This window comes from Trematomus bernacchii, unplaced genomic scaffold (genome assembly GCF_902827165.1).
Source record: "Trematomus bernacchii unplaced genomic scaffold, fTreBer1.1, whole genome shotgun sequence".
Classification (NCBI taxonomy): Eukaryota; Metazoa; Chordata; class Actinopteri; order Perciformes; family Nototheniidae; genus Trematomus; species Trematomus bernacchii.
This window is the reverse complement of record NW_022987585.1, coordinates 290,193-307,383: the sequence shown is the minus strand read 5'-3', so window position 1 is coordinate 307,383 and position 17,191 is coordinate 290,193. Positions and strand designations below refer to the sequence as shown.

The 17,191-nt window shown below is 41.4% G+C and overlaps 1 protein-coding gene across 1 annotated transcript in view; it reads right to left on the bottom strand.

The window, feature by feature from the left end:
• The window catches only part of slc4a5a (solute carrier family 4 member 5a), a 57,692-nt gene that overhangs the window by 15,924 nt on the left and 24,577 nt on the right, over positions 1-17,191 (bottom strand). Inside the window, 8 exon segments of the mRNA XM_034128340.1 lie at positions 1,414-1,527; positions 3,077-3,268; positions 4,358-4,398; positions 6,783-7,054; positions 7,981-8,114; positions 12,615-12,789; positions 15,533-15,594; positions 15,596-15,662. Coding sequence (XP_033984231.1) covers positions 1,414-1,527; positions 3,077-3,268; positions 4,358-4,398; positions 6,783-7,054; positions 7,981-8,114; positions 12,615-12,789; positions 15,533-15,594; positions 15,596-15,662 — 1,057 coding nt within the window.

Sequence of the window (17,191 nt, the reverse complement as noted above, 5' to 3'; positions counted from 1 at the left end):
TGTGTGTGTGTGTGTGTGTGTGTGTGTGTGTGTGTGTGTGTGTGTGTGTGTGTGTGTGTGTTGTGTGTGTGTGTGTGTGTGTGTGTGTGTGTGTGTTGTGTGTGTGTGTGTGTGTGTGTGTGTGTGTGTGTGTGGTGTGGTGTGTGTGTGTGTGTGTGCGTGTGTGTGTGAGCGTTAGCTTCCCTAGAGCAAGTGGTGCAGCTCTGCATGAATGAGGTGTGAATGGGTGAATGACTCGTTGTGTGTAAAGAGCTTTGAGGGGTCGAAAATACCTGATAAAGATATTTATAAGAACAGTCCATTTACCCTTACAAATTAAGGCCCCGTCCACACGGAGACGATTTCAGTTGTATCCGCTAAAGTTCTTTATCGTATAGACGGTTCGTCCACACGAGGCCGAAACGGAGCCGCGGTTTCAGAGCCCGAACACCCCCCACTCCCATTGCTCCCCGGGCGCTTTACAATAGCTGCCCACTGCTCCTAGTACTAGACTCCTGGTACTAGGATGGGTTAAAAGCAGAGAACACATTTCACTGTGTGTGCTGTGTGCTCTGCATGTGTGACCATTAAAGAGGGTTTCATCCCTCCCAATACTAAAATTCTTCAATAGCGGGTCACAGGGTTGCGTTCGTGCTCCAGACGCTACTGACCATGACTTACCTGTGCTAGGACTGTTTTAGGCACTACAACTTTTATGTGCGCAGCTCCTCTAGCTTGGAACAGTCTGCAAAACATATTGAAAATGAGCATTTTGGTTCCCCTGCATTTTTGATACTCCTGGTACCTGTCTTTGTGAATAATTGTGTAAATTGTACCCCTGTCATTATGTTGTATGTGTCCTTTTTGTTTTCTGTTACATGTGTAACCAATGTGCGGCAGGTCTCCCTTGTAAAAGAGATCGTTTGGTCTCAATGGGATTCTTACCTGGATAAATAAAGGCTGCAAACAAACTGACCATGATACAGATTTGACCTTTTTCTACCTTGTTTGTTTGTTTATGCCTTATGCCCATGCTCGGGGGGGTCTTCTTCGCTGCTTTTGGTGTATTTTGTGGTGGAAGCACAGCGCCACTTACAGGCCCGGCATATGTACTACAGCGTCTCCAGCGGTTTCGAGCGGTTTCGTTTGGATGGAAGACTTTTTTTAAATCGACTTCGGTTCGAAATCGGTTTTGTCTCCGTCTGGACGGGGCCTAAAAGCAGTTCTGAAAAGGTGAGTTTCTGATTTGAACATGGTGAGTTATTTGTTTAGTGAGTGCTGTGGAATTAGTGTTTATATTTAATGTGTTAGTCTACTTATCTTGTGTTTGCCTTTTTCTGTACATTGTGCCTTTGCTGTAATACCGTACGTTTCCCTGCTTTGTGACAAATTAAGGATTTCTGATTCTGCTTAATTGTAAAAGAGTTTCTGTACCTTAAACTCTGTGGGGACGATCAGTTTGGGGGTCCCGAGTCCCAGCAACATGTCGAGCCCCACGAAGGTCATGATTGACATGAAGATGGAGAAGTCGCTGATCAGTTTCCTCAACTGGACGGAAACAAAAGTCACAATTAAAGTAAAATAAACATGTATTTGTCCCCGAACTGAATTCACTTCAGGTACAGCATCAGGTAAAAGAAGGGTTCAGTTTATTTTGTCTGTTTGATTATCCACTTCCTGTTTGAGATCAGATGCAGGAGAGCCTGTACAATCAGCATGTGATGCTAAAAAGTACATTAAAGTGGAAATAAACTACATTTTGTGAGTTTTGTAAGGATTACTGAACAGACCTACTACTAGGTCACGTGATGAGAGCCTCTGTTTGAAGATACTGCAAATATTTATTGTTGGGATGACACAAAGAGACAAATAACGACTCAAAATGGCCAAGAAGAAACACACAACAGCACAAACAAATATGCATATTAAGGTAATGAGACACAGATCAAACAAAAAGAGACACAAAAATATCTACAGAAAATGCTAAATGTTTTAAAACTAGACACAAAATCAGAGACAGACAGGAAGTAAACACTAAAGGGAACAGCAGAAGAAGACAGACAGGAAGTAAACACTATAGAGAACTGTCACTACCCGATCTGCCCCCCTGCCCGATCTGTACTGCGCATGTGCGAGATGGTCCGCCATATTGGACAACTACATACGGCAACTCTAATAGGACATTTGACACAGTGGCTTTTGGCAAAGCAGAAAAAGAACACCAAAAAAAAAACGACAATATTAATCTGAACGAGAGAGATGAGTTATTGTTATTACAACGTGACTTCACTATTATTGAACAACTCCTTTTATTGGGTCATTTTATTGGGTTAAGTACATTGTCAGAATAAGTGAGAAATGGATTTAACTTCTGTTAGACAGCTATCATACATACTGTACTGAAGAAATATTGACTGTGAATGTATGCAATATGTACGGCATTCATAATTTATATCTAATTACATTAACTGTGAATGTCCTTCATTTTATTTCAAATAAAATAAAATAACAAAATATTTGTATATAGATATTTGAGACGTTTATGACTCGCACATGCACGATGCAAATCGGGCAGCCGTCTAGACGTCAAATGTCCTATTAGAGTTGCCGTATGGAGTTGTCCAATATGGCGGACCATCTCGCACATGCGCACTGCAGATAGGGCAGGGCTGCAGATCGGGTAGTGACAAAGGGAATAGCAGAAGAAGACAGACAGGAAGTAAACACTAAAGTGAACAGCAGAAGAAGACAGACAGGAAGTAAACACTAAAGGGAACAGCAGAAGAAGACAGACAGGAAGTAAACACTAAAGGGAACACGATATGGGCTCTGCAGTTTAAAGAGTGGTCAATAAACTGTAAACAGACTTGGACAGTTACAGAAAACAGAGTATTTTTATCTTTGCGGAAGCAATTAAGATTTCTAAATCAATATTGTGAGTCAAGTCTTGGGTTTATTAAATACGTAGCCGGGTAATTGTATTTGGGTCGGGATCCTGCTCACCCTATCGCTGTTCTGTTTTCATTAATGACCGCCTCGCTGCACATCCCTTTGTTTTGTCTATAAGAGAAGACGCTCAGGCAGATATTCTTCTCACCTTGGTGGGGAAGTAGCGGCTGAACTTGAACTTCTTGAGGCTGACGGTCATGGAGTAGGTGCCGAAGAAGAGGATGAAGGACATGAGGGCCAGATCGGGGACGTACTTGCAGGTATTTCCCACCAGAGCCCCTCCGTACTTCAGACACTCCTTCTTACTCAGCTGGCTCCAGTCCAGACCTGTCACATTCAACTGGGGGGAGGGGGAGGGGGGCGGCAGGATGAAGAACAGCGAAGAGTATTGACGTGGAGGAAAATTAAACATACGGTCGAGTGAAAATTGGAGCCATGAATGTGATGTTTAAACCCAGTGAGACAGAATGATGGGATGAAGTGAGACACAAAGAGGAGAAGATGAGAGCAGTAGATAATTAATTAAAATTATGTTTAAAAAAAACAACTGTCTCAATCAGGAAGAAGCTATGAATGGAAATTGGAAAATGTAATTCTTATTTTTATTTACAGCTACCCTGCAGTATACAAAGTCATTCAAACTAGCTGCACCTTTACCAGCTTTGATAACACTTTCATGATCAATCATTATAAAACATATCATATATATTATTCTGAAATGGACCAATCTGCACAATGACTACTTTTACTGTCGCTACTTTCACTATATTTTGATGAGAATACTTTTCTACTTTTACTTGAGGAACATTTTGAATGCAGGACTTTTACTGTAACAGAGTATTCCTACACTCTGGTACTTCTACTTTTACTCAAGTACAAGATCTGAGTACTTCTACTATTACTCAAGTACAAGATCTGAGTACTTCTACTTTTACTCAAGTACAAGACCTGAGTACTTCTACTTTTACTCAAGTACAAGATCTGAGTACTTCTACTTTTACTCAAGTACAAGATCTGAGTACTTCTACTTTTACTCAAGTACAAGATCTGAGTACTTCTACTTTTACTCAAGTACAAGATCTGAGTACTTCTACTATTACTCAAATACAGGATCTGAGTACTAGTCAGATCCTACTTTTACTTTTTGTTATTGTATTCATGTTTCTGCGGTCTTAATTGTAACTTTTGTTCTTTCTTGTGAAGGACTTTGTGAATTTTATTTCTGTGAAAGGTGCTATACTAAATAAATGTATTATTATTATTATTATTATTATTATTATTATTATTATTATTATTATTATTATTATTATTATTATTATTATTATTATATTACTTGAGCACAAGATCTGAGTACTTCACCTCTGCTGTTATTTGGGAATAAATACACCACAAATTTAAAATTTGAAAACATAATGAAACAAGCACTTACCCCAATGACAGAGACACTCGAGCTGTTATCTGGCATTGGAACTAAAGCATTGAAGATCATTGTAGCCACTGTTTGTGAATGGGGAGAGACGGAGAGTTAATGAGGAGAAAAGGAGAATCCGGCATCTGTTTCTGCAGAAATCACTGCAAGGCTCATGCACACACCAACAGATACTCACTTGTAAGAGATGGCAGCCAAAGTGTTTGTGCATGGCAAAATAGACAGGAGACAAATCAGTTACAGAAATCATTGTCTACAGAAAGGACTGCAATTAAAATGTGAAAACGTTAAAATGTCTTCAGCTTGTGTTAGACTTCATTTCAGGCTAACAACCAAAAACACATACAAAAATAACAATGATTTCTATAAGGGAGAACATGAAGTGCTAAAATGCTGAATCATTTGCTAATAGTGCAAAATAGAGTGGTGCAGTGATGACTTATATTTGTTGGCAAACCCTGAAGTTAGCATCTATTGCAGAAAATATTATCACTTTTCTGAAGTAAAACGCTAATGATGGGCTATAAAGGAACTACAGCACGGTCACATGACTTCACGTCACCACCGCTAAGCTAAAGGTGGCTAATGTTGGGCTATAAAGGAACTACAGCACGGTCACATGACTTCACGTCACCACCGCTAAGCTAAAGGTGGCTAATGTTGGGCTATAAAGGAACTACAGCACGGTCACAGGACTTCACGTCACCACCGCTAAGCTAAAGGTGGCTAATGTTGGGTTATAAAGGAACTATAGCACGGTCACATGACTTCACGTCACCACCGCTAAGCTAAAGGCGGCTAATGTTAGGCTATAAAGGAACTACAGCACGATCACATGACTTCACGTCACCACCGCTAAGCTAACGGCGGCTAATGTTGGGCTATAAAGGAACTACAGCACGATCACATGACTTCACGTCACCACCGCTAAGCTAAAGGTGGCTAATGTTGGGCTATAAAGGAACTACAGCACGGTCACATGACTTCACGTCACCACCGCTAAGCTAAAGGTGGCTAATGTTAGGCTATAAAGGAACTACAGCACGATCACATGACTTCACGTCACCACCGCTAAGCTAACGGCGGCTAATGTTGGGCTATAAAGGAACTACAGCACGATCACATGACTTCACGTCACCACCGCTAAGCTAAAGGTGGCTAATGTTGGGCTATAAAGGAACTACAGCACGGTCACATGACTTCACGTCACCACCGCTAAGCTAAAGGTGGCTAATGTTGGGCTATAAAGGAACTACAGCACGGTCACATGACTTCACGTCACCACCGCTAAGCTAACGGCGGCTAATGTTGGGCTATAAAGGAACTACAGCACGATCACATGACTTCACGTCACCACCGCTAAGCTAAAGGTGGCTAATGTTGGGCTATAAAGGAACTACAGCACGGTCACATGACTTCACGTCACCACCGCTAAGCTAAAGGTGGCTAATGTTAGGCTATAAAGGAACTACAGCACGATCACATGACTTCACGTCACCACCGCTAAGCTAACGGCGGCTAATGTTGGGCTATAAAGGAACTACAGCACGATCACATGACTTCACGTCACCACCGCTAAGCTAAAGGTGGCTAATGTTGGGCTATAAAGGAACTACAGCACGGTCACATGACTTCACGTCACCACCGCTAAGCTAAAGGTGGCTAATGTTGGGCTATAAAGGAACTACAGCACGGTCACATGACTTCACGTCACCACCGCTAAGCTAACGGCGGCTAATGTTGGGCTATAAAGGAACTACAGCACGGTCACATGACTTCACGTCACCACCGCTAAGCTAAAGGCGGCTAATGTTGGGTTATAAAGGAACTATATCAGCCTAACGTTAGTTTTTTACTTCAGAAATCATAAAGTGGTGTGGAGATTATCCTGCTGAACTAAACCTGTAAGTATCATAAACGTTTTTCAGTCAGACAACTCACGTGTTTCTTTAACATGTTTATTAGAAGCAGCATATAGTTGAGTTTGGCGTCTAGGCTCGGGCCTCATCACTCCACAGATATACTTAGCACGATGAGTGATGATTAAATAACTAACCCCCCGAGCCTACAGGTGGAAGCTGGGGTGGTGGTGGGGCAGGCAAGCAGCAGCGACGTGGAAGTAGCTGCAGCAATAGCAGCAGCAAGCAAAGCATAGAGAGAGATCTGGCAGGTTAAATAGAGCGGCATATTAAGGAGACTCTGTTTGGTTGGTTGTAGAGTGGCAAGGGGTGTAATGTATGAATGCAGCATAAGTGCTCGAGTTGACTGCCTGAACTAGCTCACAGGCTTCGCCCCATGTTTGACAGAGAGTACTTTCTGCAATACTCCAAAATCACATGGAGAAATCCCACTGATCCAGGGAGATGCTGCCTTCAGGGTCCACAATAACCCCCCTCTATCTCCCTGAGCAACAGTCTGAACTCACCCGGGTCCGGGGCCAGGCACTCGCACTTGTACATGGTGACGTACTCAGGCTTAAAGTCGGTGTTGATGGGGTAATACTTGAAGGAGCCCACCATCTTCTTAATGGCGTCTGAGATGAAGATGAAGGAGATGAGGCTGGAGAAGCCCTCCTCCGTGAAGCGCGTCATGTATTTGATGATGTAACTAGCGTCTGTAGCTACCAGGATTAAACACTGCAGACACGAGTGCATCCCGATCCACAGACGCAGCTCCATGTAGTCGATATCGTTGCTCCTGTGGGAGTGAACATCAGAGAAAGCATGGTTAAAACAGGGTACATTTTGAAGCTTTTAAAGAAGCTCGATCATGAGTTTTCTCTTTCCTGTAGTGTGTAGGTTTTGGTCTTTGCCTCAATGCTTTCCCCATTGTATGAAGCACTTTTACAGTACTTGCTTTGTTTTAAAGATATATACATTTACTTGTTCTCACCTATAGCAGGAGATGTAGTGTTTCTCTGTATAAAGACATGATGAAATAACCCTCTACTTTAAAGAGTCCTCTCCTGCTGATGTGCAGGTGTATATCAGTATGTAGTGTCTCTACTTTAAAGAGTCCTCTCCTGCTGATGTTCAGGTGTATATCAGTATGTAGTGTCTCTACTTTAAAGAGTCCTCTCCAGCTGATGTTCAGGTGTATATCAGTATGTAGTGTCTCTACTTTAAAGAGTCCTCTCCTGCTGATGTTCAGGTGTATATCAGTATTTAGTGTCTCTACTTAAAGAGTCCTCTCCTGCTGATGTTCAGGTGTATATCAGTATGTAGTGTCTCTACTTTAAAGAGTCCTCTCCTGCTGATGTTCAGGTGTATATCAGTATGTAGTGTCTCTACTTTAAAGAGTCCTCTCCAGCTGATGTTCAGGTGTATATCAGTATGTAGTGTCTCTACTTTAAAGAGTCCTCTCCTGCTGATGTTCAGGTGTATATCAGTATGTAGTGTCTCTACTTTAAAGAGTCCTCTCCTGGTGATGTTCAGGTGTATATCAGTACGTAGTCTCTCTACTTTAAAGAGTCCTTTCCTGCTGATGTTCAGGTGTATATCAGTATGTAGTGTCTCTACTTTAAAGAGTCCTCTCCTGCTGATGTTCAGGTGTATATCAGTATGTAGTGTCTCTACTTTAAAGAGTCCTCTCCTGCTGATGTTCAGGTGTATATCAGTACTTACTTGCTGAACTCGAACAGGAGCTTTTCGAAGATGAGGATGGGTCCGGTGGAGCTGAGGATGATGAGCGGCTGTCCGCTGAAGAGACAAAACACGGTGCCGGCCAACGCCGTGCCGAGAAAACTCTCCATCACCCCCTGAGAGAGGGGAGGAAGGGGGAGGTTATTATTTTTTTTTTTTTGATCTAATGTTTTTATTCACACATTTAGAAAATACAATGTACAATCACAGCACAAATTACAAAAAATACAGAACAAACAAACAATAACAACAATCAGACAACACTAAGGGAAAAAACAATAAAATAAAAAAATAAACCCTCCCACCCCCAATCCCAGGACCTCTCAGGACCAATGACTGCAAAAAAATATATCAGTTAAGATTGCTAGATCCGCTCCTTACATTTTTCAGCTCTCGACACCCATAAACCGATATTCAAATCAAATCAAATCAAGTTTTATTTATAAAGCACATTTAAAAGCGATTTTTGGTTGAGCCAAAGTGCTGTACATGTAATAAAAACACATTACTACAATCACAATAAAAGACAATAAATTACAACATATTTATAAAAAACACAAGGAAAGGTCAGGAGTCGTGCTCCGCTCTAACTAGAAGGCCAGAGAGAAGAAGTGTGTTTTTAGTGTAGATTTTAAAACCCCTAGGGTCTGGGCCGACCTCACATGGAGGGGCAGAGTGTTCCAGAGCCTAGGGCCAGCTGCTGCGAAGGATATTGGACTCCTTAACTCCAATCACGCGTGCAGTGGACAGTTCCATGTAGACGATGTCAAGAAACGTTAGTAACCAGCAGGTCACTGAGAGCTTGTCGGGTTGTTTCCACCTTGTAGCAACCAATTTCTTGGCAGCCGTAAGGCCAGCATAGAGAGGTCTTTTCTGGTACCCAGTAGCCGGCAGCTGAGATAAGTTATTCAAAAGAAAAACAGATACAGGTACAGTCAAAGAAAATATGTCGGACAACTTAGAGGAGACCCCGTTCCAAAAGCGTGCAACAGGCGGGCATTCCCAGAACATATGGAGAAATGTACCAGGAGCCCCCATGGAGCACAGGGTACACCGAGCATCTGCCAGAAGACCCATCATATGCAGCCGTCTGGGTGTCAGGTAAGTTATATGCGCATAGTTCAGGTGGATTTGTTGGTGGTCGGGATTGCGAGAAGCCTGACGAATGTTAGCCCAGACCGAATCCCAATTTAAATCCATCTTCCTCCACAGTCTATCTAAGGGAAGGTCACCATAAGAGGACTCAAGTAGGTGAGTATAAAACATAGAGACAAAGACCCTGGATGTTCTTCTATCAGTGATGAGTATGTGGAATGGATGCCGTGCTAATTGTTGATCCCACGGGACCCCATAAGCCTTAAGGGCTGTCCTAAGCTGTAGATAAAAAAGAAAGAGGTGCCTGGAAGGTCATAACAGCCTTTAAGATCCTGAAAAGAGCGGAGACCACTGTCACTATAAATATCACTCAAGGTGTGAAGAGCCTTCCTCCCCCATTGGGAATAATTAATAGGCCTCCGCCCTATGAGTAATTGGTTGTTATTCAATATTGGCGAATTGAGTGGCCAGGGGCATTGAATAGCACATAATTTCTGTCCATTTCGCCAAGTCTGAATTACATGAGTAATCAGAGGGCCGAACCTAAGCTGACATTGTTTGATAGATATGTTTGTGTAAATCATGTCCTGAAGTCTCCATGGGGAGACTAACTTCTCTTCTAAAGCACGCCATGCTTTGGGTTCAAACCAAGTAATCAAAGGTCTTAATGAAAAGGACCAGAAATACAATTTAAATTGTGGTACTGCCAGCCCCCCATCAAGCCTCCTCCGTTGAGTAGTGGACATTTTGAGTCTCGGCCACTTGTTGTTCCAAATATATTTAGAAATTGCCGACTGTAGTTTCTGCCAATGACCATTGGGGGGCGATAAAGGAAGCATTGAACTGATTAAATTAACTCTAGGCAGTAGGCAGTATATTCATTTTAATTATTGAAGCTCTGGCTTGTAGTGAGTTGGGCTGGCTCGACCACCTGTTGAGGTCCTGGATAACCTTGTTGTACGTGTCTGTATAATTAGGAGACAATCTCTCCCCAATCTCTCCCCATTGAGAGATCTCTCCCCCGTAGGGGGACCGCCGCGGAAGATTCTGTGGGCATGCTCTATTTCAGTTGCTTCAGAGCGGGGAACCAAGTGGGTATCATGCGTTCCAGAAACTGCACCGGGGCGTCACCCTCCGCGTCCTGGCGTAGGCCATAAACCCGAATGTTGCACCTCCTATTACGGTCCTCAAGATCCGCTATCTTCTGTTCGAAACCCAGCATCTTTTCTTGAACGGTGGAAAGGACGGTAGAATCTTTCTTAGTGCTATTTTTCAAAGCATCCAGCTCTCCTTCAGCCAAAGTAATCCTTGTAGTCACAGTTGCTAGCTCTGACTGCATAGCATCAATCTTGTTAGCTACTCGATCGAGGCTAGCATCGAGCTCCTCACGTAGCAAGGTCCTCACCACTTCGGCGATGGATTTAATATCTTCATCTTTCAACGTTTTAGTCGATTTTCCCTTTGCCTCCCGCATTCTTAGAACTTTTCAACAGATAATTCGCGTGAAATGACTTAAATGTGTAATAATAGTGGGATGATGTCGGGGAGCTCAAGACTCACGCAGCCATTTCGTTCCCGCGGTCAACCGGAAGTCGGGGGAGTTTATTATTTTATTTTATTTGTTTATTCCACACATGGCAGTTATTTTAAAACAAAAACATGTACACTTATACTGTTCTTTTAAAATATATATTATTTATATTTATTATTGACGACTTTTTACTTTTACTTCTTACATGTTGAACACAAATACCTGTACTTTCTACTTCTTACATGTTGAACACAAATACCTGTACTTTCTACTTCTTACATGTTGAACACAAATACCTGTACTTTCTACTTCTTACATTTTGAACTCAAATACCTGTACTTTCTACTTCTTACATGTTGAACACAAATACCTGTACTTTTTACTTCTTACATGTTGAACACAAATACCTGTACTTTCTACTTCTTACATGTTGAACACAAATACCTGTACTTTCTACTTCTTACATGTTGAACACAAATACCTGTACTTTCTACTTCTTACATGTTGAACCCAAATACCTGTACTTTCTACTTCTTACATGTTGAACACAAATACCTGTACTTTCTACTTCTTACATGTTGAACACAAATACCTGTACTTTCTACTTCTCACATGTTGAACCCAAATACCTGTACTTTCTACTTCTTACATGTTGAACACAAATACCTGTAGTTTCTACTTCTTACATGTTGAACACAAATACCTGTACTTTCTACTTCTTACATTATGAACCCAAATACCTGTACTTTCTACTTCTTACATGTTGAACACAAATACCTGTACTTTCTACTTCTTACATTTCCCAAACAGGCTGGTTCCTTTAGTTTGAATGTGTGTTTGGTGGCGTGATCATTATTATTTAGAGTCATTGCGTGCCTATTGATTTGAACACGATCCGTGTATCCATCATTTCCTGGTCTTCTCTAAAGAAGAGGGACCAATGAAAACGTTGTCATGTTGCCGTTGTTCAGCATGGAAACATTCATTAGCTAACAATGACATTATTGTTCTATTAACACTAGAACCGCCAACGGGGTCAATTTGACCCCGAGCTGTTTTATATTTGATGTAACTTTTTTTCAATAAAATATTAAAGTCTCCCAGTCCGTGACTTTTCCTGAAAGTGTGTTATGTACCACCCTCTGTTGTTAAAAATTGTCAATATGAAGTCAGATTGAAGAAATCTCCCAAAAAATTGCCATTTATACCTATTTCCGCCAAGCGGGTCATATTGACCCCACCCCTTTTCATATAAACATGACGTGTTGCTATAGCAACGCCTTTTGTCTACTGCGGTTCCTCCTTATAGATTGAGAGAGAGAGAGATAGATGGATATATATATTGATAGATAGTTATAGATAGATATATTGATAGATAGTTATAGATAGAGAGAGATAGAGAGAGAGAGAGAGAGAGAGAGAGAGAGAGAGAGAGAGAGAGAGAGACAGTCTGTAGTGAAGGAGTGCGCTCCCGCTCACGGGAGACTGCTCGCACTGCGCTCCGCAGCAAACAGCTGTGGGGCGAGTTGAAAGTACGTTATGCTGGCCGCGGTGTCTAAATAATGCTTCCGGGCCAGCGGGCCATTTATAATGTCGAGCCCTGAGAGTCCACAGATTATATTGGTATACGTTTCATCCCTGTGCGATCAAAACTCTCTGTTCAATAAAAGAACATTTTACCTTGAAAATCAATGCATTCTAATAGCGGGTCAATTTGACCCAGGTGGCGGTTTTAGGTATAAAAAATCTCTGGCGGTTCTAGTGTTAATATAAAGGGAGGTCAGGTACTCTTTAAAACAGCTGCTAGTTATGGGTACTTTTTACTGAAGTACATTTCAAAGCCCATACTTCTTTACTTTTACTTGAGTAAAGAAGTTTAGTCAGTACTTTTTAGGTACTACTTTTACCAGAGTATTTTTAAACACGAGTATCTGTACTTCTACTTGAGTAAAGGATGTGTGTACTTTTGCCCTCTCCTGATCTCTCTCACCTGGTAGTTGTCGGTGGCGTCCCCCAGCAGCCCCCCGAAGGTGATGGCGTTGGTGATGCAGCCCAGGTAGATGAAGAGCACGGCAGAGATGGACTGGTAGTGGAAACCCTCATAGATATCGCTCGGTAGCCACGGCAACTTCCTCTTAATGTCCAGGTACAGACCCCCACAGAAACTGTCACACACACACACACACACACACACACACACACACACACACACACACACACACACACACACACACACACACACACACACACACACACACACACACACACACACACACACACACACACACACACACACACACACACACACACACACACACACACACACACACACACACACACACACACACACACACACACACACACACACACACACACACACACACACACACACACACACACACACACATTACATTACACGCTCTCCTACTTCAATTCAGATATACTCTAAATATTGTTTTGCAATAATTTGTCATTTATAAATAGTATTTCCTAATTTGCATAATTGTTTTTCTTGTAAAAATAGTTAAATATATTTTTTTACAGTACATTTCTTTCTTTTTTTTCTATATTCTTACATCTCGTACACATTTTTAGTTATTATAATATTTCTATATTGGCTTTTATTTTACAATTTCAATTTACTTTACTGTGTTTATGTATGCACTACAGAGCAAATGTCTTGTATGTGTAGTTAGCAATAAACCAAATTCAGATTTAAAAAATACAAAAAGAAAACATTGCTAATAATGTTTTTGATTATTGCCACGTGTCCGGACTTTTCACTTTCATTTTTTTCGCAGTAATTTCTCATTAAAGGTGGGGTAGGTCATTTTGGAGAAACCAGCTCGAGTGCGCTAGAATTTGAAAATACACAGCCCGAAAAAATCTGCCACTTCCTTACAGAGCCCCTCCTCCAACACACACGAACGCGCACATGACCAATGAGGGCACGAGATAAGTTTGTGCACAGATGGAAGGCTGACAGGCAGGTAGGCCATCCAGTTATTTTAGCTGGGCCGGCTCAAATGATTGGTCGTGCTTTTTACAGCGCCACGGCTTCCACAGATGAAATGTTGTTATGGATTTTTTGTCAAAGCACTTCAGATATTCATTGCTATCGGGATGTTAAGAGCATTCCATGGAATATAACAAAAAGTGTATCTCGAGCCGGTTTCTCAAACTTACCTACCCCACCTTTAATTGGCAATACATTTAATTCTGTATTAAAATATTTGCTTTAAAGGTCTCCTAAGCCTGTTAGACCCCAAGCCTGTTTTTCAGGTCTCAGGCCCTTCTAAAAGGGGAAAATTAATAATCTTTTTTCTCAAAGTAATGATAAACCTGTGAGTTGGATGTAGAAAAGTCAGAATCAATATAGATGTTTTTTATTTGAAAGAAAATTCAGATTGAACATCGTAAAAAACTGTAAATTATAGTGTCCGTCCAAAAATTATTTTTTACTTATAGTGAAAACCACCCTTGAATGATGGGTTAGTAGACTAAAAGCTTTAGGAATCCAAACTATAACATATAATAAGTACCCTGTATCAAGATTGATGCAAAACAAGTTACGTTGTGTGATGTATGGGTTTGCTTCCCGTGCCGCAAGTTCTGATCGCTCACTGATGATACTTATAGATCTAGAATCTGTGGAATCTCAGCTTGCTAGCTGATATCTTGTTTGTGCAGATCCATATCCAGATAATAAAGTATTTATACCGTGAGTTCTGTGCTAAGTGTGTTAGCATTTTTTCGCTCAGGGCTCATTTTGACGCTTCTTGTGAGACTTGTGTTTTGTTTAGCTAAAAATGGTTCATATCGTCAGTTAGCTGAGTTTCTTCCCGTTAAGTGGATATGACATAGGTTGTTAAATGTTATGAACATTTCACAGTTTCGTGAAAAAAAAAACGCAGCCGGGCTGCCGGGCTTAACAGGTTAAAAAACAAAAGGCGGAAAGAGGGAAAGATTTTGCATGAGAATTCTACTGGCAGAAACTCAGCTAAATGCTGCCATGATTAAACTCCATCATGTTCTAAACCTCATCAAGGATTATTTCTGAAACAGTATGGAGCTCAAACTCTTTTTCTCTCTCAGGTTTACCACAAGGTGAGTTCCTTTTTATTTCCTGCGTCTTTACACATACTCTCTCCAGTACAGGTTATCTCTGAGTGTTAGCGATGCTAATGTAAACACAGACCATATTACTTCCAGAACACGTCTCTTTGGGTGTTTCTCAATCTCGAGTAAAGCTGCTCCAGAGCCACTATTTCAAGCATACTACGTCATCGAGTGCCGCCGAAGTACTGTTCCAATGTCCAGCATACTTGGAATTCTACCAAGCCCGGCGTACTCCGTTTGGAGAAATTTCGAGGCTGCACCTACATCCATGGGCTGCACATGTGTAGACTCCGCAGTCTTAAAATCCCCACAATGCTTTGCGCACGGACCAATTTCCCCAAATCTGTGGCGGAAGATGTAAGGCGGGGCCTCTCATATGACGCACACCTGCACACTTGCTCGCCTGTTCCACTCTTCGTTTTCCGAATGCCAGGAAGTATTCTTGCCTCACTTCTGAAGCAAGACGCTTGGAAGACATGTGCTACCAAGCAAGCGTACTCGAGATTGAGAAACACCCATTGTTTCTGACAGCAATGTTTCTGATAGGCCCGTGGGTGTAAAGCCCGCCCACATTTCAGATATTACGTCATATCGGACGCAAATCTGGATCAGCTCCATTGTTCCCCCGTTTTTAGAGATGTGGGTACGGAGGAAAAGAGAGAGGGTTTTGTTTTCTGACACTTTGTGAGTTCCCTGAAACACCGGGGACACATATTTATGTATACAATGATACATGATAGGTCCCCTTTAGATAATCATGATTTCTGCTGTGTGTTTTGATCTACCCACCGCCCGGTGAAAGCCAGCTCCTCCCCCAGCTCGTGTTGGGGGGGCATCTCCTCGTCCTCCGACTGCCCCCCCCCCTCCTCCTGCCATCCCGTTGGGCTGCCCCAACTCGTTCAGGTTATACACCGACTTCCTGCACAAAACAAACGTAAAGCACAGACGGGAGTAAATATTTTCAAGTTTCAAGGCTTTATTATCATTTTCATACAGGGTAGATATGGCAATGAAAAACTGAAGTTACAGGATTCTCCAACATGCAACATTAATATATATAGGACATAAAACAAATAAAACAGAAACAAAACGTAGAGCACCGAAGAGAGTTAATATGGGGGTAAGAAAATATGAATGCTTTATAAAATATGCATTACAAAGCAATAACAAATACAAAGCAAAGAGTATAGGAAGCATTTAATCTATTGTAGATCATTTAATTACATTATTTACTTAATGCAACCCCTAAATGATGATGCCCCCATCAAAATGTAAGGGTTGCATGAAGTAAATAATGTAATAAAATTCTGCAATCTAATCTAATTGTTACCTGTTTTAAAGGGGGCTTCACAATTAAGTAAATAATGTAATTAAATTCTGATGCAATCAAAAAAAAGTTGCAATCAATTTCTGATGCAATTTAATTGTTTGCTGTTTAAAAAGGGGGCTTCACAAAAAAGTGTAACGTTTTTTAATGAATTACTACATGATTTGGTTTGATTACATGTACAATCAGGATAAATTGGAGGAGATTTTCAGTTGTACACTTGGATCATTAGTAGGGGTGTAACGGTATCCGTATTCGTCCCGTACCGTCACGGTTCAGACGTCACGGTTCGGTGCATGCAGTCACACGACGAATACGCCTTTTTTTTATACGAGTGGGCAAAAAGTCTGTCATTCAGGGCAGTATCCACTACACTATATATAATCCAGGGGGCGGTATTGCGCCTAAAAGCTGTTTGCCAGCCGCCCTTAAACAACAAATGAAGAAGAAGAAGAAAACACAACAAAACGAACAAAATACAAGAAGAAGAAAAGTTAGTATTGCGACTCGAGTTCAGATAACACACTGGAGCTAGAAGACCTGACCCACCTGCTTCTTTTAAATCAGCTGTGTGGGAACATTTCGGGTGGTGGATCGGACGAGGACGGTGTGCCGGCGTTGTTCGACAGCGATGCGGTATGCTAATGGTAACACACGCCAAACATGCTAAATCATATCAGAAGGCATCACCCAGATTTGGCAATCACCGGAGCCCGGCAAAAGACAACAGCAGTTCAACAGCGTATCCCCGCTGTTTTTAAGAAGCCAATAGACATGAAAGCCGAGAGACCAAAATAAATAACGGAAGCTTTTGGCATATATATTTCAACTGCTATGCACCCTTATGCAATAGTGGAGGACCCTGGCTTTTATTGATTGTGATTGAAAGTGATTGAAACACTATCTTATTATTTATTTTTGTAATATTTTCCAGACATTCTTTTTAGTTTTACAGTTTATTGAACCTTTTTGTTGATGATAATGACATCAGCCATTATAGATAATATGGCCATCTGAGTGTGTGTGTGGTACTGTTTATGGTTTGTTTTTAACTGTGTAATAAAGTTAATTATTCAAAATGTTAGAGTTCCTTATTTTTAAACTGAAACTTGCACTACTGT